We start from the raw sequence: 27,665 nt of genomic DNA on the forward strand, positions 1-27,665 counted from the left end.
ACTGCACACAGTCTAAAGTATACTGAATTATGGCAAGCTGTAAGTCTATATGAAATTGAAGTTTGGTCTACTTTGTAACCTGCTCATCTGTCACTGACAACCGGAAATAAGCTACATTTGCACTATCAAATTGAATCCCAAGGCTATTTAGGATAGTTATTTACTTGAATGTGTATGTGATAGTCTTCTTGGGATACAAGTGATATATAATGAATATATGCAAAGTGGTACTGTGACGGTATTGACAGAATGCAAGAGATATTTGAAAGTGTGTCAATTTCAAAGTAGTGTAACAATATGTCCATTTCAGATGCTTCAGGTGATTCCATGGGTATTAAACTTGGAACTTTTTCTATTTGAGACTATTTTGGTCTTTTCATGACTTGAGAGTTGGTTTGCCAGCCAAACAAGTTTTGAGTGATGTGAGTTAAAATGACAGGGTCAACACACTTCCAATATTACATGTATTTGTAAGCGTGTATTTAAAAATTACATACAAAAACTATAACTTGGAACTTTTATGAGAACATCAGTATGTACATTGTTGCCAGGTGTCCTGCTATACTCTGCATTTGTTCAAACGGAATAAATATTTGTGCTAATAAAATTGAGTCAAACTACACATAAAAAAATTACCCAGTAGATTATCCTGAATCACACCTTGCTGCTACTTTGTACTTTGTCATGGAGTGTTACCCCCCCCCCCCCCCCACCCGCCACCCACCAGTATGTGATGTCTTTATGATATATTATAAATTATAGTAGACATACCCACAAAAATTTTAATATGGTAACTTAAGTGTTATACTGTTGTGGACATGTTGCCAGCAGTTCACCAGTTCATGCATGATGCTCTCGTATACAACGCCATGTATTTTGTTGGTGCAGGAGGTTCGCACAACTCGGGGAATAGTTATCACTTGTCAGCTCCCTGGGTATACAATTAAAAACTGCTTCTGTCAATTGATGGAGGTGATTCTTGTTTAAATGAATTAATTCAGTGAATTAAATCACATTTATTAAATCAGGTCAATATATCCTTCCTCAAAAAATCCTCTTTTTTCTTCAAACATGATAAAGACAAAACAAGTCCAAAAGTAACCAAATCACAATGTCATCTCACGCTGTGTGTCTCAGAACCAGAGTCTACTATTGGTGTCATGCCTGTGTTGTGTGTGTTATTTGGGACATAGTTTGCAGGACAGTGTTGAATTACTAAAGGGGGAAATGATATGTACTTAGTTTTACCCTAATGAAATGTCAAGATATGTTATAACCTATAAACTATATGAAATGAGACAAGAGTAATAAAGAACACTATAGTGTAGGATATGATAACCAGCTGTGCTTTCCTCTCCACCTGGTAATCTGCTCTGTTATCATAAAACACACAGTGGTAACATTTCAGGACATGATATTACATTACTCTGTTTTTGAATTCAAGGGTATTTGATTTCTTTTACTTACAACAGGACAGCCTTAGCATTGTATATTGTGTTAGTATTGGATTTGTTCTGTTGGAAAAGTAGGGTTGCAGTGTCATGAAATGGACATAAGTCCAGGCCAATACAGGCCTGATTCCAAACTATGGTACTTACACATACATTGCAACATACAGTTGTTGGATAACATGGATAACATGAATTCATGTTATTTGATTTCTTTACCTAGAATAGAACATATGGATTGTGTTCTGTCAGGAAGAAAGACCCAGCTGTCTTGAAAAAGACATGATTCCAGGCCAATATACAGGCCAGATTGCAAGCTACATGTACGATACTCACTACAGTTGTAGGATAACATAAATTTAATTTCTTTACCCAGAACAGAACATATGGATTCTGTTCTGTCAGAAAGAAAGAAAGACTTGAAATGGATGATTCCAGGCCAAGATAGGCCAGCCAGTGAAGCCAACATACAGTTTGCATACTAGTACATACATTACAATATCGCATAACATGGATTCATAGATGTTTGATTTCTTTACCTAGAACAGAAGTCTTTAAGTAGTATGGATTCTTTTCTGTGGGGAAAAAAGAGTGACAATGTCTTGAAATGGACATGATTGTGGGTCAAGACAGCCAAGTCTGGATGTTAGGCGAACGTTGTGGTATTGAATCGTCTCTAATACCAGATCTTGAGATTTGATAAAGGATAGCACTAGACTAAGGCAGCCAAGATTAATAATCTTAAGAAAAATGCTGAATACCTTATATTCAACTATTTTAGTATTTAATCATGTGTTCTTCGTAGTGCCACATAACTATAATTATCATTGTGCAGTGTAATACCATTATGTACATGGTACACGTATACATTTTTCACTGTATTTATTATACACATGTATGTTCTTGCTTAGGTGGTAAATAAAACAGGAAACCATATACCATTATAGTATGAGGGATGTACTTTATCAATTTCAAATTATAACTTTATGAAATTGCATATAATAAAATATGTAGCCTCGGAATGTCTTTCACATTCACCTTTATTCACTGAATTTATTGGATATTGGTTGTCACTGTCAATCCCTTTATTACAACTCTATTGTTTTATGTTAGTTATTTGCGATATTTAATTTTGCCAGTTAGATTGTTTTCCTTTAATCAGTTTCAATTCGATTGTGCTAGCTTAATAGTGTAATCAAAGTACGACTATATCGGATCAAGTTCAGAGTTGTCATAATGATATCTGAAGTAAACCTGAAATGGTAGAACCTGTAATCCTAACTACAAAACAATTAGAATCTAGAGGGTCAGGCTTTGATAATCCAGGCAAAGAATAGAAATTGTCAATTGTATAATTACTCATAAATTGAAATTAAATTGAGTGGGGAACTCAACTATTTATGGTATGAACTAATTGGAAATGTTCAGTTCTCTGTGGAATTGACAAGATAATGAGGTGTTTAAATCATAGTCATAGATAATACAAGAGTACTGTCACTTTGTCTATGGTTGTATAGAAATGACTTTTTGTAATCAGCCATTCACTACAAATGTACTAGTTACATGTAGTTATAGTTCTATACACATTGTTATGATCACTACAATCATCTCCACTGTGGAGAGGATAGTGATCATAGAGAGAATGTCGACAGGTATTGGATCTAGACTACTTAGTGTACATACAATCATTAATTTAGCACAGGGCATACACTGTTCCTGCTTGTGGTGTTGTTTATACAATGTATCTGCTCATTAGCCAATATTTCCTCTCACCATTTTAAGCTTTCAGACAATTTCAAGTTACTTGTTCACTAAGTCAAGTACAATGTAATATACATTTATAGGAGATGTATTCTTAGAATTTGGATTAGTAACCCATTACTCGTTATTGGACTTTCTACAGATGTAAGTGACATTTGTTTTGTTGTGCTGTAGGTAGTATAATCCTCTTCTTGTATGTAAATATTCTTTCTGTAGTAGCCATTATATTTTGATAAAAAGCATTTATTCCCTGTAAATTCAAAATGTCATAGGCAGAAGTCATAGTATCCCAGAGACTTGCCTTGATGTTAATAGTTCTCTAGAGCTTCTTCAGATACAGGTAGAATTGTAATAGTAATACCAAGACAAGTCTCTGGACTAAAGTGATAGAGATACAAAAATGAAAAAAACCCCACATGTACATCATCAGGTATATTTCTAGTCTGTAAGGTACACTGTGACGGGGACCCAAATGCAGACCGACACAAGCATCATACAGTCTAGTATATTTCTGGAGTGAGGCAAGCAAACACTACGGCATTGTCTTTAGTGAGGTCCTATCAGTTTTAATAAGTATAAAACAGCTCCAATACATGTGAACAGACCCTGCGTTGGTTTGGAAATATTTGGTTGTCTACTTTAGACTGGTGTGTAATATACCATAGCCACCATACAAGGAAGTAAAAAATGGTCTTCTGTCTCTAATATGAATACTGAACAATGGTAGGGGGGGGGGAGACTGAAGTACTAATAATGCTCTCATTGTCCTGTAGTGACAGTTGTCATAGTCAGGATGCCAAGATGGTCGCTAACTAATTGTAATGATACCATATAGGAACTGGACTAGGTGTGAATTGTAATGATACCATATAAGAACTAGACTACAGTTGTCCATAACGAACAGAATCATTTAAGGACAGCCAGATAAATATCTAGGGAAGTGGTTCTAGAGTTAAGCCATAAGTGGATTTATTCTTTACTTGGTTTAGTCATGATGTATGATAGCCTCGAATCCAGTTATGTGGACATTTTTGGCTCTCACCTTTCCCCTTCCTACCACACACACACACACACACACACACACACACACACACACACACACACACACACACACACACACACACATAGCATTTTGATACATTTTAGCTGCTGTTTACTTTAAAAATGCAGCTTTTGCCAGAAATATTGGGTTTAAAATTTTCCCAACTGTGAGATGACGTCAATAACATCACCATGTGAATAGAACCAACTCAGTGTTGAGCTGTATGATGTAAACATAATTACCGTATTCTATCATCACTGTGGGAAATTGGAATCTAATTTACGGTTTGAATAACGGCTTCTAGCAAAATATGAAAGCTAAAAATCTGCACATGGCTGGATTCTACACGATGGATGCCAAAACACAAGTATTATTGAATTGACAACATAATCATTACTATCAGTGTTTTTATCTGTGTAGTAAACAGGCAAACAAATTTTTCAACAAAACCAGAAATTATTTATTACTATACCTAGATGTCTCAAATATTTGTATGATTTTTAACAAGAATTCCCTGTTTATTTTTTGGTTTCTTTGGTTTCTGAAACAAAGACAATTGTAGTGGATGTATGTCATCTGACCTTTGACATCTGACCTCTGACATTTCTATTAACAACCATGATGGTACAGGCATGTACATCACATGTGTTGTGTACCATAGATAAGATAAAGATATAAAGATGATACTAGCGTATTAGCTGATGTGTGATTAATCCAAACTTGGAAATTAAAATTAACTTACTATATTAAAGAACACAGACACACACACGGACACATACATACATACACACACACACACACACACACACACACACACACACACACACATGCACACACACACACACACACACATATATATACGCACAACACAAGCACATGCAGTCATGCACACATGGATTATATGTTCAACAGATCAACACAACATACAAATGTACAGTATCTACGTGTGACTTATAATTATAAAATGAAATATAATACACATGACAGGTGGTAGAAATTACACTTTGTTGGAAGTTATGATATTAATAACATTGATTGTAAGCTGAAGTTGCATCTGTCGGAAATGTGGTCATCTCTGCACTAGTATATAATTGTGCCAGATATAGGAAATCTCAATAGATAACTTGTATAAAAACAGCTGCTGTCAAAGTTGTCACATTAGATGAGGTCTCATCTGTCAACAGAAATGTAATGACAGCCATGTGGCATATGTTACTATGTGAAATGAGATTGGGTCAGGTAACCTAAACCAAACAATTATTTTTATTTAGGCCTTAGTACCAGCAGTACATACACATGCATGCATGCATGCACGCACGCACGCACGCACGCACGCACGCATACGCATACGCATGCACATGCATGCACACACACACACACACACACACTCACAATCAGACAGACGCACACATGCACTCACACTTTTCTAGCAAACTATAGTGACCCTAGTATTTCTGTTGTATACATCTAAGTGTAAACATTTCCTATGAAAGGTTACTGAGCTGTGACCTTGTGTAAGGTTGTGTCCAATTACCATCCTAAGCCAAACAAATTGTTTGTACATGTATATATATACAGTCTAATAAATACTGACATCTCATGAATTCCTAATGACTTGCCATATCTTTTAAATTCCTAATGACTTGCCATGTATCTATTTTATCAGTGAATTATTCACTATACAGTTAGTATGGAGTACACGTATGCTGTATATCACATACGTACAGTGTGGCCCTCTATCAGAAAGCCAATTGACACACCACTGACGCACACAATTTCTAATGAGGCACCAAAGTTTGGTGTTCCCCGATCTCTTACAATGTTTTGACTCACTAGAAATACCAGCTTTTATCATTTTGACTCACAACAACAAAGTTTGGATATCATTAGAGGGCACAATGCATACAATACATGTTATTGTTGTATTAAAGGACTATGTGTATATGGCAATGTCACAGAAACCTTGCACCAAGCTTCAAGCCATTACAGTTTAGTGTAGTAAAATACTTTCAATTAGTAAACCTCTTTAGGTTAAAACCATATACAAGACACTGACCATGACAGCAATAGTTAATGGTGGTGGGTAGGAAAAGAAGGAGGACATTTACTGGCCAGACTGCAATTCAATACATCATTGTTTGGTGGCCAAACTATTGAAGGAACCAAGTGTCTTGAAATGGAATATGGTCCCGGGCTATATGAACTATTATTGTTAGAGTGACAAGGAAGTAAAATGTACTAGAGTTCCGCAGTCATTTCAATGACCTAAATTATGGTCTAGTGTATAAAAAAATTAACCATACCCCATGCAAGCTACATACCAGGTTTATTGATATCTTGTACTTAGGTTATGTTTTTTGTCATAAATTTGAGAAATATAATCATTCTTTTACTGTCTTCCCATTCTTTTACTGACTTCCCATTCCTCCTTTTGTGTTGTTTGATAGATCATTTATGACAACAACTAAAAGCTTAACACAAACACGGAATTTAGAAGTGAACATTTTAACCATAATTCATAATGTGATATGTATAAGAATACATTGTCCTCAATTGTATGATTTCATAACATAGGACACATAAGATGAAGTCATTTCCTCAAAACTGCTATTAATAGCATTTTAATTAGTATTCAGTCCTTCACACTGAGCATTAAATTATTGATATGTAAACTCATCACTTTGGCCTCTAGGGGGCAGTCTATCATTTCCAGTTTTAAACTTTTTCTCTGGAGATGACATTTCCTTTATAAATTGATGTGTTGTCAATATAATTGTGTGAATGTATTAGTAAAATGAAATATGTACTAGTGATCTCTAGTTTTCTTTTTTGACACGACACGATGTGGAATAGTGATTGGATCAATTTGAAGTTTAACTAGAGGAACAGCAATTTCACTAAAAGGTGATGATAGCGATTTAGAAATTCGTGTTTGTGTCTGAAGTATGGTATTCACAGAATAACATGATGTATTGTGTATAGCACATCATGCTAGGGATGAATATTGGAGATATAAAGTATATGAAGTTGAGTTCCCTTCTATCAGGTTGCAAATATATTGAAGATAACTGCTGACTTCTCAAGTTTGAGTCAACTGTTTTGAACATCCCCTGTGTATTTATATACATGTACTTCCGTTGGAAAGAATTCCTACAAAACTACTCCCCCTCCCCCCAAAAAATAATAATAATAACAATAATTAAAAAATCACCCACATGGCATCCCATTTATACCATATTTCCGATTGAAAGAATTCCTTAATGTATATAACCATATCTTCTGCCAAGCCAACATACATCCCTCCACACACATAAAAAATGAAGTTATCTAGATGTACACACCTGAATGGAACTAATACAGCTTCCATTTGATTGAACTATAGTATCTATACTTTCAAAGTAGCCAGGGACAATCACATGTCCCTGAGCATACATGAACTTCTTTGCTGCCTGCCAACTAACAAAACATTGATTGCCATCATGTCTGTTTACTAAACCCAAGTATTGTTTTGTTTTTGATTACAGTGTAAACACAAGGAGAATGGTCAATACTCTGCTAGCAAAGTGGTAGAAATCAAAAGTGAAGAAGAATTAGACGACTACATAGTGGAGATTGACATTTTATCAGAATGCCATCATAAATATATTGTCACACTTTTAGAAGCTTACTATTTTGATAACAGACTTACAGTAAGTGAGATTTCTTTTATTGATAGCAAGTATTCAATAGATTGACCCATTTACCACCATCTAACAATAAATAGTGTTTAAGTGATTCATTGATGGACTACTTGATTTATCAGACAAAACAAATCTAAATCAATTTCGTATAACTTGTAGAAGGTGAATACATACTAGTGTATCATCTGGTGATAGACAAATTTCTATTGTGGAACAAAATGATAAATTTAGTTTTCTTTTTGAGTTTCCACATAGTAAGAGGTAGTCAAATGCAAGAAAACATTGTATTTGTCATTTTGTGATGCCACAAGATATTGTTCTGTGTCAGTTTGTTGTTCAAATCTTGCCCATTGATTCAGAAACAAATGGCATAGCCCAAAAACTCGCTCTCTGGCTTGCCAGAACAGTCTATTGAGTCAGGTACAAGTCTCTGGGCTACAGATGGTGATAGCACACTTACAGATTCATAGCCAGCCACTGGAACCATTCGACCAGCATGACTCCACTTATTCATAGCAAGTGATATTTTGTTACAAATTGCTACAATTGCAAACAACAAGGTTCTAAGTCTAACTGGCAACGTACAGCTTCAAAGCCAACCACTCTTACCATTCAACCATTGTGATTCTACGAACTGCAACTTACAGATTCCAAGCAAGTCACTCTCACTATTCAACCATCATGACCCCCACATATTCAATACAAGTGATGTTTTGTATGTTTTATTACAGCTATTTATTGAGATATGTGAAGGTGGTGCCGTGGATGACATTATGTTAGAACTAGAAAAAGCCTTGACTGAAGCCCAGATTGCAGTCATAATTCAACAAATGTTAGAAGCCTTGGACTATCTTCATAATCACAAAGTTATACACCGAGATATCAAAGCAGGCAATATTCTATTAACCAATGATGGAGACATTAGATTAGGTAAGTCCACTCAACTTTATGGACAGTATTTAGATGCTATTCCCCAATATTTTTCTTCGTTCAGGCAAGGAAAATATGAATGACCTAAGGGGCCTTTGTCACTACGAGTTGCTAGACTTGTAGTGACAACCCTTAGGTCACGAATATTTTCGCTAGACTCGTAGTGACAACCCTTAGGTCAAGTTATTAGTGAATAACATAATTATGCCAGTGCCAGTAATATCAAAGAAAAATCGAGGAAAGTAATGGCAATTTTGATATTTTGACTCATCTGTCGAACACAACAGAACCAGTCACATAGATATAACTAAAAAAAATTGTAATTGTTAAGTTGTCTGTAAAGTGTACCATTGCTGGGTTTTTTTTAAAACTCAAGAGCTAATGTTCTTTTCTTTCCTTACTCATCCAACAGCTGATTTTGGCGTATCTGCCAAGAACACAAAAACAAATCAAAAGAGAGATTCTTTCATAGGCACACCATATTGGTAAGTCAATATTCTATGAAAATAGAAAATAGCAATGATGTGTCTTTGTCTCTTTTCAACCAGGAATTTATTAACAAACTGTAGAACTAAACAGGCGAGTGATGTTCAGAAGGATAGCTGTGCTAGCTATGCAGTTGTAGTTCATTGTATGTACTTTGTTTGTGGTCTGATGATAATTTTTGAATGTCATTCTGGAAAGCCAGCTTGTAGTATAAGGTCAAGATGAGAATATTTTCATTTTACACTGCTCATTAAAATGTGATTTTGAGCTGATTACTACTATGTTAAACAATATCTTGACAAGAAGTTCATCACATTGTAGCTTGAAGTCTCAGCAAAAGTGAGAATGCACTCTGCAAAGAATACAATTTATTCATCATTACCCAGTGTTTACTACATAGAGACCCACTTAGCCATCACCTCTATCAGGGGTAGTGTGAGACAGATTCCCACTTTCAACTTTCTAGTTTCCAGGGAAGATATCACATGAGTAAATTAGGTCAAAGGTGTAATGTTGGTCTCATACTCGCCACATTTACACGTTTACAAATGCTTCACCTGGGTTGAAAGATATGATAAAGGTTGATTGTTTTCATGTTGTGAGATAGGTGCAGTCACTGACCCTCTTAGCTTACTATGAGATACTCTTAGGATCTTCTGTACTCCTCTGACTTTAATGTGGTTTGTAATTCTTTTGGACAGGATGGCACCTGAAGTGGTACTATGTGAAACCCTGAAGGACGACCCTTATGATTACAAATCAGACATATGGTCACTAGGTATAACATGTATAGAAATGGCACAGATGGAACCCCCTTACCATGATCTCCACCCTATGAGAGTGCTCATTAAGATCCCTAAAGGAGACCCACCTACGCTACTTGCTCCATCAAGGTGGAGCAAAGATTTCAATGACTTTGTCAAACAGTGTCTTAATAAGAATGTTGAGACACGACCAACAGCTAGTGCCTTGTTAAAGGTAAGTTGTAGAGTACAGTTCTACCACACGGTATTGAAACACAGTCAACAACAAAATACTTTGCTTAACCCTTGAATGACTTGGTTTCTGTAACACGGTGTAATTACGCCCTAAAGTATGTAGTACGTACCTCAGAAATAAAAATCGTACATTTTTTAATTTACTTTGTTCAAGGAAACGCAAACCATTCTCTGTTAAAGAATCAAGAAAAAATCTGACGTCACCGTACAAATTCTTGAAATAGAGGTCAAAATGATGAAGTCATTATAGAATCTGTGTTTATGAAGGCTTGGGAATAAGTAAATAGCATAAGTAAATAGGAAAGTTGAGAAAGTTAACTACAGTATTTATGTACCAAACATAGAGGGCGCACTTCATTGAGTTTATCATTTGGCTCGTTTGGGTGTAAGCCAGTATGGGAAAAGAAATCAGCAAGTGTTAGGTTTTGCTGTCATTTTGTTTACTTCCTTAGTGTTGTTAGAAAAGAAGATCTTGTATTAGGAATGCAGTTTTCATCAGGATGGTATTTGAATGATTTTTCGTGCAAAGCATTTTTTGAAAAAATACAAGGATTGTTGTGTCGTACTATGGCAAATGTTGTGTTCATTATGAAAGATCATTGATTTCCAACTTTCTAAATAACTATGCATGCATTCAGTGACCAGACACATTTGTCTATTTCAATTAAATGAATTTTAAGAATAACTTTTGCTAATATAAGATGATTGACGATTATAGAATGAAAATATTGGCATTATATTGTGTGTGTGTGTGTGTGTGTGTGTGTGTGTGTACATGTATATACTCGATTATTTTGTGATGTACTATTCATCAAACGTTACATATGCTGATAATTTCTCTCCACAGCATCCGTTTGTAACTAAGGTAACAGACAACAAAGCTATAAAGGATTTACTGATTGAGGCCAAAGCTGAAGTTGAGGTAGAAGAGGAAGAATTACCTGATGACCAAGTGTCTGTCATAGAACGAAGTGTCAGCACGGATGAAAGCTTGAACAGCCAAGAAGGTGTCAATGACTTGCCAGAGATTGCAGAGGAAGATACCGAATCGGTTAAAAAGACAGAGGTAGCCACACCCACAAAAGAAGAGAAAAAAGTTACTGAGGAAGAGAAAGACATTGCAGAGGAAAAGAAAGAAGTTATAGAAGAGGAGAAGAAGGAGGAAGAAAGTAAACCAGCTGGGCTTGTTATGCATGGGAAAGCAGACCAGGTAAGGAATAATTAGATTTATTTATTTGGTGGGTATGAAAACTGAATGTGATTTGTAGTAGGGAAATTAATCCAACAACGTACAGTTGCAACATCACAGCATTTTATTACACCATTCTTTTCACGATTCAGCAAATCACAAGACATTACATTACATAGCTGGTACTGATCAAAGGATAGTAGACAACAAAAATAGCAGTGACTGCATGCACCATTAAAATGGTGTATACTGCATGCACCATTAAAATGGTGTATGGAAAATATTAGAGATGAGAATATTGGCGAAAATTCATCAATGTTAATGTTATTATCATCATATCAATGAGTATTATTTATAATGGTCTGTTTTCATCATCAACATATTGACCCCAAGCATATCAAATAGCCATCTAAGGATTAGGATTTATGTCTACACATTGCAGTCTCTTTAAATATTAAAGTTAGTAGACATAATCCTAATATCGTATTACCCTATGTGTTATTTGAACTGGAGCATCAGTATATTTCATCAGTCTGTCAGGTCTATACACGATTATTAGTGTAGTCAGTAACATCACAGAGTTATTCTTAGTTTGAATTATCTAGACAAGACTGTCTGACTTAAGAACTTGTGCAAGAGTTTTCTTTAGATGAAGATTAATAATGTAGTTTAGAGACAAAAGTGTCTGATTTCCCTACTTGTTTTCTAAAAAGTAAAAAATAGTTACTCAGAGTTACAGTAAACTAGCTAAGAGACAAAAGTGTCTGACTTCCGTAGTTCTGAAGAGATAGTGGAACACTAAATATTTGGTGGGTCACAAGAAATGGCTTTTGAGTGTTATGATGAAAATTCACACTTCCTGAATCCAGTCAATGTGAAATTTGAGAAGCTTGCTAGTGTTATCTGTTGTCTTTTACATACCCCTACAGTATATACAAGATAGTGTTTGTTCTCTTCGATTACATGTAAGAAGTTTTGGATGTTAGCTTTGGTTATTTGACATTGATTCTAGAGTAGTGGTCCAAAGTAAAGTCAGTATTCTGTGAACTATATCATCATTAATTCAAGAGTGAAGTATCACCATTTACCCAGTTTTACAGGGATTTGTATACCATGTAAAATATAGTCATGTAAACATATTTATACCTTTCACTTTTGATGGAAGTTAAGGTTTTCTTGTACAGGAAAAAATCATCCAATGTTTAAATGTACACCATAAACCCCTTCCCTATAAATTGATTTTTCTGTGCTGCACTATTCCCTAAATGTTACTTCATAAATAATTAACAAAAGATCAATAATTTCCCATTTACATTATGGAAAAATTACACAGAGAATTGTCTGGTAGTGGATCCCATCTGTACATGAATAGAAAGCCAGTGTTAATTAAAACACTGAGTAGTGTTGTTAATTAGATTACCAGTTTCTAAACAAGATTAAGTAGACGGCTACAAATCACAGGACACCCAGTTGTGGTGGAGATGGTGTAACTTTTAGTTGTTTGTCGGAGCATTTTATTTACGATGTAAATGTGGAAGAGAAATGGAACGAGAGTATGATGAAAAGACTGAAACATGGATGATCTGGGGTTTCTTTGTTGGTTGTAAACAACGGACTACTAGAACCAGACTTAAGGTTTACATCATGTATTGGTGTAGAACTCGATGTAGAACTCGGTGTACTAAAGGGTTAAGGTTGTATGATGTAGTGGGAAGAGATTGAGTTACAAATTGGGTGTTTGATTTATCTAAAGTTGTCTATATGTTTGTAATTATGTTACTGTTTTTGTTTATGTGTGTGTTTGTTATGACATGAATTCAAAGTGGGTCAGTGTATTTTAGTCATCATTGTCAAAATACATCAAAGTACGTTGGAAAATTTTGACCACACCCATTTCAAGCAATAGAGATGTATTTGTCATTGTTGTGAAATTCTTTGAAATACTCGGATCTTCCCACCCCACCCCATCCCAGCCTAACCCTTTCTAAAATTTTGTTCTCTTTCCTCCTTATCAGACACATGTAGTTGCCGACTTGCCGTGTATGTACTGAATATTCAAATGATAGTTTAAAACTAAAAGTGGTAAAAAAGATTCTTATATTTCTTCTATGTTACATGTTTTCAGATTGTAGAAGAGAAATCTCAAGAACAAGATGAACAATCCGATGAAGGTATAGGAGGAAATGGCAGTGACCACTCTGATACCACTGAAAAAGCCTCTGTTCAAGATCTCTCTCCCACAGAGTCAGAAAAAGACATTAATGCTGGTAAAAGAGTTTCAGCCCTGATCAGTACTTTTGAGAAAACTGAAAATTCCGCAGATACCTCAATATCAAGTGCAAATAAGGAAGAAACAGAGACGGAAGCAATGGAAGCTGCTAAGGATGTTATCGAGGATGTATTGAATAGATCACTAGGAAAGGAGGATTTGAAGGAACAGTTAGAAGAAGCAGAAAAACAGAAGGATAGTGAAGTAGAGACACCAACAGTTGTGGACCCCTCACCCCCACCCCCACCTCCTGTATCTCAAGAGGTTGAACCCAAGAAAGAGAAAGTTGCAGAACCAGAGAAGACTGTAGAGAAACTGAAGGATGAGGAGGAGGAGAAATATGGTTCAATTTCTAGCCATAAATCTAATGTGTCGGATACTGAAAGTATATCAACCATGGATAGTTTAGAGAGTTCAGAAAAAGGTGAAAACAAGGAAGGGGAAAAAGAACAGGAAGGAGGGATACGTAGAAAGAGGAATACAGAGGTACGCGTAAGTCACTTAAACAAATTGCTTTTATCACATTGACATTTATAACTACATACTTAATAGTTTTCGCAGGATGCATACAACATAGCTATGTCACATTGTTCCAAACCTTACTTTAATAGCTTTGACAGGATACATACAACATAGCTATGTCACATTGTTCTAAACCTTACTTTAATAGCTTTGACAGGATGCATACAACATAGTTATGTCACTTTGTTCCAAACCTTACTTTAATAGCTTTGACAGGATGCATACAACATAACTATGTCACTTTGTTCCAAACTGGAATGGAATTCTGTATATAGGCATGTACATCAGAGTGGTTTTTTGGTCTTTGTGAAAAAATGGCTGGGAACAACTCAATTGCAGTAGGAAAAGGTTTTAAAAAGAAAGTATTGATTGTTTTATTTGTACAAGGTCATGATTTTTATTTTAATATTTTCATGTTTTTTTTAGAAAAATACTTAGGAACAAATCTCTGCAACAGAAAAGGAAAGAGGTTTAAAAGGAAAAAAATAATTATTTTATTTGTGTCAGGTCAGGAGTTTGATTTCTAGAATATTTTTCATGTTTTTGAAGAATTAAAAGTGATGAAAAAAAGGCAACAAAAATGAATTTAAAATTCTTAAGATTCCAGTTGAATCAAAATTATACAGTATTGATATGTATATGTTTAAAATGTTTTAGGCATCTAGTAAAGTAGGATTTGTTGACACAATTGTATTCAGTAACAAAAAATTTAATATTATGGTAGTGAAAGAAAAAAGAGCTTGTGACCAGGATTTTAGGAGACCTTTATAGTTGACCTTTTAATGATATGAAATATCCAACTTGTCTTGACGTCAAATGACACCAGATACTAATACATAAAGCCCCTTCATAATCATGAGATAAATCATTGCTCTCAAATTACAAAAAATTGTCTCTATTTCATGCTCAGCATGTGGGAAATGCATATAGTTCAGTGGCTAAGTGATGATAACGTCTTTAGAGAGAAAGACAGTAAAAGTATACTTACTAGAGCATCAACGTGGCATTTTCTGTAAAGATCGTGGTCTTTTAGGAAAATAACAAGACTTAGTCTGCAAGGAACAGGAAATGTAACATGTAGAGATCGTGGGATTGGACATGTTTAGCTGATGATAGTATGTCTGGATGTGTAAATTCTGTGTATTGACATCAGAAAGTGTTACTGAACCAGGATGTACAATGGTATCAATTGAACAAGTTCTGTACACCATAAGATTACTTCACTCAGTCAGCAACTCTGCTTCCATATTGCAGGAGACTAAGAGCCAATACAAAACACTTAAGAAAACCCGTAAATTTGTCATCGATGGAAAAGTGGTTACCATGACAACTCAGAAGGTTGTGCATTCAGGGCAAGAGGAGAAGGTGAAACGTCAGCATATTGAAAGGTAATGTTTAGTCTGTTGTCACAAAATAGTAGCATTTCATAACAAAAGTACATCATGATATTGAAAGGTAATGTGACGTCCATTATCACAAAATTCTTGTAGCATTTCATATCAAATGTAGTACGTCATGATATTGAAAGGTACATGTGATGTCACAAAATAGTATTCCATATCAAATCATGTACATCAGGATCAGTTTCTCCACTTGTCTTTCATCATATTTTCATTAATCATTTTTTTCATAATGTATATCTGGGAATTACTAAGATCAAATGCTTTGATGTTGTTTTAGGTGATAATCTACAAACATTGTCGTATAAAGCATTCATAGTTGTACCAATACATGTCATTGTTTGTTTTCTAAATATAAATTAATAATTGAAATAAACACATACTGCAGTTTATCAGATTTGCTTAGTCTAGAATTCTAAACTGGTACAGTAAATTACATTTTAAAAACTTCATTAATGAAGTTTTGTAATGAAGTTTTTAAAATGTAATTTACTGTACCAGATTAGAATTCTAGACTAAGATTTGATGGTCTGGAAGGAAACGCTTAACATAAATTAGCAACTTTTGTTCATGGATTTATAAGGTGCTCAAGAATAAAGCCCCTCCCCTGGGATTTTAGCTGTGGTGCCAGAGGATAGGATTATGCATCAACCCATATCATGGCATTTGTTTGAATCTGTGTTGCTGAATTATGTCGTCTTTGGCTCACTAGTTCCTAATATTATAACAGGATCCAGTCTGAATGGACATCAGATGCTGGATAGGTTTACTTTATCTACATATATGCAGTGTTATTTCACATTGATAGGATGCTAGCAAGAACTCAGGATACACAGGCTGTTAGAGGTCACATGTCAAAGGTCAAATGATGTCGATCATAAACAATAACACATATATAATGTAGACAGAAACATATTTACATGTGACCCTGTAATTACTAGTCACATGGCAGTTGTTTTGGATACGACCTTTGACACAAGATATTTAATGGCATCCTCTCACACTTCATAAAGTTATCTTGAGTTTACTTGATGTCAAAGGAGATGGCATCTGTAATTGGTTAAATTACAATGACGTAATAACACAAGTCAAATTATTAGACACCACAGCAGTTCTCTGACATGAGCACCTATAGCAGGCATCATGGTTTTCATGGCTATCTGCTTGTAATCTTCTCAGATGTATTATAATTAGATGGTATTCCCCAATCTTTTTCTTCGTTCAGCCAAGGAAAATATGAGTGACCTTAGGGACCTTTCTACTGTGAGTCGCTAGGTTATGAGTATTTTCTAGCTGAATGAAGAAAAGTATTGGAGAATAACATAATTATACCAGTGCCAGCAATGTCAAAGTAAAATTGAGGAAACTCCGAAAGTAGTGGCAATCTTGAACACAGCAGAACCAGTGCCGCAGACATGCGTTGTCATGACATAACATAGAACGACCAGAGTATATATTCCATATTTTTTGTTCAACTTGGCTCGTGCATGGTATAAATGTGGTTATCTAATGATCTTTTGAATAGTAATGTACACAATTATTATAAACATGTCAATAGTTTGAAATAATTATAAAATAAAACTTTTTACCATTATTACATTTTAACAGAAAACATGATTTACGTGAATTGAAGCTACTTCAGAAGGATGAGAATAAACAGTTCAATACTCTGGCATCTAAGATATTACTACAAACTGAACAACTGATAGGAAGGCAGAAGATGGAGATGCAGGTAAAGAGATATGTTGATTTCTGTGATTGTACAGTTCTATTCATTTATTGCAGATGTTTACAGCTAAGTACAAAATTGTATTCTTTGAATCTAACTATATACATATCCATAGGTTTATAATTTTTGGTATTTGTTGATTTTTTTATCTTTTGTGATTCCACTGCAGTGTTTTTGCATAAGGTTGGGGAACCCCAGTAACAGAAGATAGAAATGGGTAAAAATGGTAGTGTTACCCCATAGAGTCTGTGGTAATTTTGTTTGGGAACCCAGGTAAAATGACATGGGAACCCTGGTAGATTTTACCTACTTACTGTCCTTAGCAAAAACAATGTAGTGCATGACTTGTGTATTGTCTACAGTCACCAAAGTGTGTCTTTCTTCTCCTGCTTCTTTACACAAGATATACCTCAAGACAAATTACCCTGAAAATAAAATGTCTTCAATTTTCTCTAAAGTTTCCCATGTGAAAGCTTGTGCCTGGTCCTTTTGAAATAATAAAAGAAATTTTAGAGTTCACCATCTTGTTTTCAAGGAAATCAACAATCTTTTATTTTCCCATAGAGTTTAATACACAGTATTTGGCGGCCATATTGGATTCAAAACTGACTAAATTTTGATATTATTGTAGTATCTCAAATGTTTGTACAGAGACGACAGATGTTTTTCTTGACTTAACAGAATAGCCTGACGTTTTCTAGAACAAAGTAAGGCAAAAGTTTAAAAAGTTAATTTCTGAGGTGTATTCTTCGTTGGAGTGAAGATTGGATATGTCATCTTGCAAAGCTATAGAAAAAGTTTGTCCTGAAGAAGAGAATGATTCACAGATAAGACAGAATATAGTAATAATCCACAGTGTTTTTGTTAAGGGCAGTAAGCAGGTAAAATCTACCTGAGTTCACCTGTCAATTTACACTAAAATGATGGTATAATGCATTGGAAACTAACTATATCAGTTCTACCATAATCCTCCTTTCTGTTTCCGGGGTTCCTCAACCTTAGCAACAAACACTGATCCAAGACCATGAGATTCAAATATTAGGTTTTTTATTATTTTTTTTCTTCCACAGAATTCTGTTAAGAAGTATGACACTGATGTAGATATTCTAAATAGGGCACAAAAACAACAAGTTGAAAAGTTAGAAGTATCTCAAAGTCTGGAATTGAAGTTAGCAGTGAAGAAAATCAAGGCAGACCAGGTAAAGATGTAAAGTTGTAACCTATACTAGTACTACTAGCACAGTGTGAATGCACACAACAGGGAGTGACGTAAAGTTGTAACCTATACTAGCACAGTGTGAATGCACACAACAGGGAGTGATGAAAAGAAAGTATGAGTGTGTTCATGGGAATCAAACATCAGTTTTCTCTGTATTTTCAATTGATTGATTGATTGATTGATTGATTGATTGATTGATTGATTCAAGCAAGCCTTTTTCTCATATTGTCTGCTGTGCTGTTGTCTGACATTTTTTAGGAAAAAGACCTAAAACATTTCCGTGACCAAATGAAAAAGGAGTCTAAAGAGATGAAGTCCAGATCTGGAAGTGGGAAAGAGAGTAAAAGAAGAAAGGAAGAAATTGATATGAAATTACAAGAAAAAGAAAGAGAATTCTTATCAAGGCAGCAACGAGAAATGGAAACTGCCATCAAGAATATGTCTGAAATACATAAATCTAAGATTGCTGCATTGGAGAAAAAGTTTCTGACCGATAAACATCAACTACTCAGAGGTTTGTGTTTAAATTTAGATCTCAAAGAGCACAATTTTGTGATTATAAGGCTGTCAGAAAGAACTCTGTTAAAATAGTGTTTGCATGTCTGGTCATAGTAATATTGTAAACATAGGTATTTTTGCCATTTGAAAATTTGCATTTTTACATTCAGCTAGTTCTGTTTTACAAATTTCTAAGCCTGGTACACTGTAATTATGCAAAGAAGCATTTTAGTTTTGTGTTTTTGTTTTACAAGGAAATATGCTAAAATAAGTCTTCCAAAAAATGTTCAGGGTTTATAGTAACATGTGCTAGTAATCGTAAAGATAAAAGTTTGTATAGTTTGGCCACTGGGGGTGCTATTTGACAACAGATTTGGGTCATGTTGGCTAAAATCATTTAGTTCAGTAATATGCTTGGAAAATGACCTTTTCCTAACCTTTTATGGAAAATTGTGATAGCATTCTTAGTTTCTTGAAATAGTTCTTTATCTTTCATTTTCAATTGTTTCAGTTTTCCGAACTCATTTGGTACAATTTTCAATTTCAGGAAGTAAATGATTTACTGAGAGCAGTAGAATAGTGGCTTTTAATCCTTCCCCTCCCCAACACACTGACTTGTTAATAATGCATGTCTGCAACACTGTTAGCATATCAGACTATTTTGTTGGCCCTCAAGTGACAGTTTGACCCAAATAACACAAAACTTTGTTTTTAAGATATAGTGTGTGATCATATTTATTTCTTTTTACAGCAAGAGAGTCAGCAATTTGGGAGTTAGAAGAAAAACAGATGCACGAGAAACATCAACAGAGCAAGAAACAACTCAAAGACATGTTCTTTTTACAAAGACATCACATGTTGGCAAGACAAGAAAAGGTATGTTAATCGTTTAACAGTTCAGCAGTTTCCCATTTCTCTTCTACTATACATATTTCTCATAATCTATCCTTTGTATCTTCTGTATGAAAGAAAGCTTATATCATAATCAGAGATCATTCTTTATCCATGCAGGAAGTTGAACAAATCAAGAGAACACAATCTGATGAGGAGACGGAATTAGTGCAGAAACATGTGCAACAGAAGAAGAGACTTCCCAAATTACAGAAGAATGAAGGACGAACCAGGACAGCTATTTACAAAAAGAGTTTGAAGATTGGAAATGCAATGCCACCAGATCAAGAAAGAGACAAGCTTAAACAGGTATGTGTATATTTATGGATGAAGACCTTTGTTGTAGGTTGCCATCATCATTTGCTTTTTCAGTACTAACATTGATAAATAAATAGACTAACAGATTGCTAGAAAGTAGTATTTTTAGGTAATAAAAATGTACAAACGAGTGAAAAATGAAATTCCCAACTACTTTCAATCATCATGTATATTAGGGTCATTCATCACAGTAATGTTTCTGATTCTGGCTTGTTACAAGTTTTCACTTGATGGATGGATGGATGAATGAACGGGTGCTTGGGTGGGTGCTTGGGTGGGTGGATGAGTTCACCATCATGTTACAACAAAGTAAACTATTATCCATTGTTCTTCTTTTGCAGTTCCAGTCACAAGAAACTAAAAGATACAAAGCAGAGCAGTTGAAGCTGGAAATGAAACATTCTAGACAGTTGGAAGAACAGAGGAGTAACAATGACGCTACTATGCAGGAACTTCTACAAATACATGTAAGCTAGGGGTACTTATTAAAGAAATTGACTACCTAAGTCATTCATTAAAATCATAACTTCTCTCTGTCAGTGTTGAGATATTTTGCTACTGTTGGTGTAAAGTCTGGTAATGACTTGATGTAAGAAGAGCAAACTGCTGTCATACTAAGACTATGTCAAAGAAAATCATTGTCATACTTATTTCGTGAATTTACGTGAATTTATTTTTTAACATAAGAAACAGATGCAATTCCTTGAGGTGCTGATAACATCAATTTGACAAGCTAAAAATGATGTCGGTATAGTTCAAAGCTGCTTGCACATGATTTTTAGCACAACTGAACTGAGGTTCAGTAGTGCTATAGGGATCGCCCGGCGTCTGTCTGTCTGTGTGTGTGTGTGTGTGTGTGGATGTGTGTGTGTGTGTAAACAACTTAAAGTCAAAAACTGCTGAACCGATTGCTATGATATTTGGTGGGTCCATTACCTTGGGTGTCTAGTTGGGAAATTGTTCAAATCAAAATGATCGCATCACAGGTGTGTGATTTGGGTCAAAAAATGTGATTTTTGGTCAAAAAACTTAAACTCAGAAACTACTGGGCAGATTGGTGCGAAATTTGGTGGGAAGATTCTTTAGGAAGTGTAAAGTAAGATTTGTTCATGACATGATGATTCCATCAGTGATATGCAAATTAGGGCTAAAAATGTGTCTTTTTGGTTAAAAATCTATAATTCCAAAACTACTGAGCAGATTTGGCTGAAATTTGATGGGGATGCATCTAGGGATGTATGGATAAAGATATATTAAGCATGCAATAATTTCATGAGTGATATGCAAATTAGGTGTAAGAATGTTCATTTTTGGTCAAAAACTTATATCTCAAAAAGTACTTGGTCAATGAGTCTGAAACTTGGTGAGATGGTTCCGAAAGTGGTATTCTGCAGATTTTCTTCATTTTTTTGACAAAATTGACCCTAGCAACCATGACCACACCCTTAGCAACAACCAAATGGTAGTATACTTTGGTCAAATAACAACATCATCTGGTAGGCAAGTGAGTAAACATTCAAAAAATGTATGCAAATACCCTAGCAACCATGACCACGCCCATAGCAACAGCCAAACGGAGGTGTATTTCACAAAGATAACAACAGGGTTTAATAGACAATTGAATAAACATTCAAAAAATGTATGTAAATTTGCATAGCAACAAGACCACACCCATAGCAACAGCCAAATAATCACGTGTATTGCAAAGATAACAACAGGAATAGAAAGACAAATGAATAAACATTCAAAAAATGTATGCAAATACCCTAGTAACCATGACCACGCCCATAGCAACAGCCAAACGGTGGTGTATTTCACAAAGATAACAATGGGGTTTAATAGACAATTGAATAAACATTCAAAAATGTATGCAAATACCCTAGCAACAAGACCACACCCATAGCAACAGCCAAATGATCACGTGTATTGCAAAGACAATATTAGGAATTCATACATAAGTGAACAAAAACATACATAAATGTATGCAAATATATCTAACAACATGACCACACCCATAGCAACAGCCAAATGATAGCATTTATCGTAAAGATAGCAACATGGTTGGATAGGCAACTGGATAGTTATTCAGCAAATGAACACCTATTGTTAGCATGGACTAGCATATGGATAAACATTTTTAAAAACTGTACAGTTGTGCTACAACGCCATTGGCGGTATTTTTTTAAGAAATGATTTGATAAAACAGCTGATAGAAATGTTGATTTATCCAGATTAGCCGAAGACTTGGCAATGAATCACTTGATTGGTTTGGGTTGTGGTACAAATCAATCAAAAGCTATATTGTCATGTCACAGGATACACTGCATAACTCACAAATATAATGTTAGTACATCCCACCATACGTTGCAAGGCTGTATAGGGTTCTGTGATATATTTCCTTTGATAATCACAAATTCATGCTTTCCCCATGTGTCTTAACTTACTACATTCATTCATTCATCCATCATTCACACAGAATGAAAAACGCAAACAACTAATAGAATTGGAAACTCAGAAATTGAAAGAAAAAGATGAACAACATCAGAAGGAGATCAAAGAATGGAGAGAAAATCTTCGCCCTAGGAAGAAGGTAAGATTATACCAGACTTTGATTTCATTATAAAAATGAACTCACCAAAGCTTGTCTCTAATTAGACTGTAAGATATGTCGTGTTGTTCAGCCCTATCAGGGAGTGATAGATGATAGCTTGGCACGAATATCATATCTTACAGACTAGTCTCTATTTTATGATATTTTGGATAGGAATGTTTGTCAGATTTTGCCTCAGGATAAGTGGTAATAACTTTTTTGAAACCATTGCGTACAAATTCTCTGTCAATATACAAAACATAATTGTGTTTGAATTAAATTTGTCAGAATTTTCAGTTGGCTTTAGGTTTGCATTGATGGGTGAGTAGGCAAATGTGTTCTGAAAGTCATTGAATTAAGGTGTTGTAAGGTAAAATAGTTAGTAGTTTCATTCAGGAATTGAATTGTTGGGTGAAGGCAAGTAGACTAGTAAGCCCCATGTTACACACAGATATCCCACTTCACCCTTTGTAGTATTGTAGGTTGGGAGAACGTAGGTAGAATGGTTTATGTACGCACTTGTTATGGTAGTGGCTTGGCAGTCCTATGTGTGTACTTATGGTGTAAGCTAGGGAGTCTTATGTGTATAATTGTTATGATATAATGTAGAGAGTCAGTCACACTCACATACTGTGGGCAAGGTCAAGACAGTTTCAGGATCATTGAAGCACACTCAAGTCAAAGAATCTTTCTAGATGTCCTGTAAGTCACATTTGGTACAGAATTGGTTTGAATTTACAGAAACCCTAGGCTGAAAGGTTTATCATTGTTGGCACTCTACTTATTGCTGTTGCAGTCGTTGTAAGCAAAAACAATAATATTATGTAGAAACCTCACAATGACGAATCTTTCTGTCAACACAGACCCCTGTACCGATCCATTTCAGATGTAAGTGTTGAAAAATGTGTCAAGTGTCTGCAAAGGTCAAGAGACCTTTAACATAAACAGCCCCCTCTAGTGGCAAGGTGTAGCAATGATGTGACTTGGTCAATGTAAAAGGTGAATACCGAAAAGTGTGAATACTGAGATGTTTTGGTATTGGTCAATGGTATAACATTACAGTGCTTAGGTGCAGTAATTCATGTCTATACCCAGGACAAAGATATAACTGTAGCTTGTATTTGTCTTCTCTCTAATAGGCCTTAGAAGAGGAGTTTGTCAGACAGTTAGCTGAGCAAGAGAGGTTCTATGCCAGGACAGATACTGTACAAAGTTTACATTCTGGCAATGGTGTTGGGAACATGCAAACCACGCCACAAAAACAAAACCAAGTACCACCAATACAGCAGTCACCAGGAGGGGATGCACAAGCACAGTTACCACTGGAAAATAGCATCAGAAGAGCTGAGGATAAATGATCATTCCTACTAGTGGGAATTTAAAGTTAAATTTTTCATTGGGAAAAAATGCAGAAGGAAGGAACTTACTATATCCCCATCACTAGAAATATTCCATTAGAACCAAGAGTATACCCAGGAATAGTTCATTTTTACAGAGAAATAGGGGTGGTCAGAACAAGTAATCAGGGTGGCAGTGTGTCTGCCAAGTTAATTTAGACAATGCTGATTGCATAGGAATTAATTGTTGTAACCTTGACATTATCAGCATCTTTTTGGTGAGGGCAGGATTACCTTCTATCTTTTACATTTACAAAATAACCAAACCCAAACCCCACTTTTCCTTTAACGACTTTTGCAAATAGAATATCTGATGTTTTGATGTGAAGATTGAAAGAGAATAAATGAAGATATGATTAAGGAGTGATATGAAATATGTACAATATTAAGGACAAGTGAATTGATGTCAAAACCAATTTTGACCTCTTACACACTCACTGTGAAGAAGGCAAGTGGACAGAAGGAACCTTGTGTCTCCTGGTTGTAATGGACTTATTGCCGCACAGTAGAAGGATTGGTCAGAAGTAATCTGTAGAAGTCAGTGTGTAAACACTTCAGTGTGAACACAGCTAAACCGAGCTATCCAGACCAAGGGAGTAAACCATGCTGTAAAAAGTTCAATGTGAACACAGCTAAACTGAGCTATCCACACCAAGGGAGTAAACCTACTGTACAAGTTCAATGTGAACATGACTAAACAGCTATCCACACCAAGGGTGTAAACCTACTGTGAAAATTTGATGTGAACACAGGTAAACTGGGCTATCCACACCAAGGGAGTGAACCTACTGTAAAAACTTCAATATGAACACAGCTAAACTGAGCTATCCACACCAAGGGAGTAAACCCTTCAATGTGAACATGTCTAAACCATGTAATTCACACCAGGAAAATAAACCTCACAACTGATACAACACACATAGCATGTACAGGTAGATTAATCTTTTAAAGAAAAAAAAACATTATTTGTGTTGATATTTGTCTGCAAACAAAATAGAAGATAGTTTGATCAGACTTTATCTTTACATATCTTAACCCTACAGACAACAATGTATCATTTTGTAGGGTGAAAGCATAGACTCTCCACTGGGTGGAGGCTCTATGGTGATAGTTAACACTTTGTATTAAAACAAGGTTGATCTGTTGTAAACAGATATACTACATGATATTATGTTTCCTTGTTGGAGTACTTTCTGAACAACTTTGATGTTCTCTTTGTCAGTTGAATTTCTATGTTATTTTGTCTTTTCAATAACACTTTGTATCAGTTGCATTTCTAGCTGACACTTATTTGGAGGCAACTCCACTTTTTGTACATAGCACATCCTCAGCACTTCAACAACCAAGGATCTGTCAAGTGATGCTATAGGCATGGCATGGCAAAGTGTCTGTCTCTATGTATGTGTGCGTTCAACATGAAGTCAAAATCTTATGGCCGTATATCGTTGTATTCAGTAAGGGTATTACTTTACTTTGGTGGTCAAAGTTCACAAATAAACTATATATAAAACCTTTGCCACTAATACTCAAAATCTTCAGAATAGTAGTGAAAGATAAGTCATGCTTCAAAGCTATTAGCAGTTGTTTTTAACTTTAAGACTTCAGTAATATGGAACTGTCAAAAATCAATTTCTGTAAAGTTCATCATGTCATGATAGTAAGATGACACTGAACCTTTGCCACAGTGTAGCAGAGAAGTGATCATGTCATGTACATGTATTAGGGTGACACTTTTTTATGTTTCTCATTACCTTTTCATAGCAACTATGGGTCGGTCAGTCAGTTGGTGGGTCGGTCGGTCATTCATTCATTCAGGTTTTTTTTTAAAAAGTAAAAAAATAATAATCTTCTCCATGTTTCTCTACCTCACCTTTTCCTCTGTCTTCATTTTATTGGATTCCTGCCTTTTCCCACCTTCTCTACGCAATTAGCATGTTCTCAGGCCCTCTACCTGAATAACTTCCATCATGAAAGAAATGCTCTGTTCGTGAACAAGTGTCACCATTGCCACCATGACTGTAGATGATGTTGACAGTCGAGGCACTTGCTTATTCTTGCCAGAGAGGGTGCTGTTATGCATATTTTAAGGGAGGGTGAAAATTTAAAAAAATATTGTTTTGATGTGAGAGCTGAAAATTTGGGTCGATTGAGTGATGAGAAACTGAAATAGGGCCACCCTTACTCAAAACATGTTTGTGTTATTTGGCTTCAAAGTTACTCCTTTAGTGAGTTACAATTTAATTTTCCAGGTTGTGGCAGTTTTGAGTGTCGCTGTGCATTGTAACAGCTTTACTTTATACATATATCCTGTTGTTTCTATCATCACAACCCATTGAATAGTCTAACATCAAATGTACCAGAATCGTAGTATTATGAACAATAATATTTCATGTGTTTCCAATCTTACAAGATACCAGAAAATGTATGTAGATATACTTTTTTGAAAACGTCTTGCCCTTTCTGGCGTGTGTCTTTGAACTTGGTGTGCCCTGATAATTTACTTGTACCATTAATACTGATATGACTTTTTGCTCTACTAGCTCATTGCAAAGCTGAAGTTTTGTAGGCAGTTGACTATGCCATCTTTGCACTTTATTTACGTAGTGTTCTTCAGTAAGAATCAGCTGGAGGGTACAGAATTTTGAAAAGAGGGAAATGTTTATCATAAGAATTCCTTATGCTAGGAATTACAATTTATTGAAAAAATATCTACTAATTATAGCATGGTTGATGGTGTAAATGTTCATCATTCTTTGTGTAATGTCTATAACTACAGAGGGCGCTATTCATCAGAAAAGTCTGTTAATGGTAGGGCACAGTTCAATTCCAAAGTATATTACTTGCAGAAGGCACTATTTATCAGAAAGGTATATGTCAGGGACACAATTCGTTTGAAAGATCTATTAACTATAGAGGGCACTATTTGTCAGAAAGGTCTGTTAATGGATAGGGGCACAATTCATTGGAAAGAGCTGTTACTGTAACTATAGAGGGCACTATTCATCAGAAAGGTATATGGCAGGGGCACAATTAATTGGAAAGATATATGAACTGTGGATGGCACTATTTGTCAGGATGGTCTGTTAAATTATGGATAGGGGCACAATTCAGTGTGAAAGTATATTACCTGTAGATGGCGCTGTTCATCAAAGGTCAGTCAATATTCAAAAGTAAAGGTCATTAATTTTGACATGATTGAAAAATTTGTGCATATTTTATTTGATTAACTATCACAGTATTAAACCATTGTAACAAAAACATCAGATTCAGGAATCTCACCGTGTCCTGGTGAGTCGTC

At 35.3% G+C, this 27,665-nt stretch overlaps 1 protein-coding gene across 3 annotated transcripts in view; it reads left to right on the forward strand.

Annotated features, from left to right (window-relative positions):
- The window catches only part of LOC144446132 (serine/threonine-protein kinase 10-like), a 38,463-nt gene extending 12,027 nt beyond the window's left edge, over window positions 1-26,436 (forward strand). Inside the window, exons 2-17 of one of the 3 annotated variants that reach the window (XM_078135849.1) lie at window positions 7,776-7,940; window positions 8,663-8,861; window positions 9,274-9,346; window positions 10,049-10,325; window positions 11,193-11,555; window positions 13,660-14,295; window positions 15,580-15,713; window positions 17,334-17,457; window positions 18,525-18,653; window positions 18,932-19,187; window positions 19,923-20,047; window positions 20,183-20,371; window positions 20,722-20,847; window positions 22,857-22,970; window positions 23,259-23,291; window positions 24,110-24,147. In XM_078135849.1, coding sequence (XP_077991975.1) covers window positions 7,776-7,940; window positions 8,663-8,861; window positions 9,274-9,346; window positions 10,049-10,325; window positions 11,193-11,555; window positions 13,660-14,295; window positions 15,580-15,713; window positions 17,334-17,457; window positions 18,525-18,653; window positions 18,932-19,187; window positions 19,923-20,047; window positions 20,183-20,371; window positions 20,722-20,847; window positions 22,857-22,970; window positions 23,259-23,288 — 2,940 coding nt within the window. In that variant the 3' untranslated portion in view covers window positions 23,289-23,291; window positions 24,110-24,147. Of the gene's footprint in view, window positions 1-7,775; window positions 7,941-8,662; window positions 8,862-9,273; window positions 9,347-10,048; window positions 10,326-11,192; window positions 11,556-13,659; window positions 14,296-15,579; window positions 15,714-17,333; window positions 17,458-18,524; window positions 18,654-18,931; window positions 19,188-19,922; window positions 20,048-20,182; window positions 20,372-20,721; window positions 20,848-22,856; window positions 22,971-23,258; window positions 23,292-24,109 lie in introns of all 3 variants that reach the window. The other 2 variants (XM_078135847.1, XM_078135848.1) reach the window with 2 other exon arrangements.
- The last annotated feature ends 1,229 nt before the right edge of the window (window positions 26,437-27,665 follow it).

This window comes from Glandiceps talaboti, chromosome 15 (genome assembly GCF_964340395.1).
Source record: "Glandiceps talaboti chromosome 15, keGlaTala1.1, whole genome shotgun sequence".
Lineage (NCBI taxonomy): Eukaryota > Metazoa > Hemichordata > Enteropneusta > Spengelidae > Glandiceps > Glandiceps talaboti.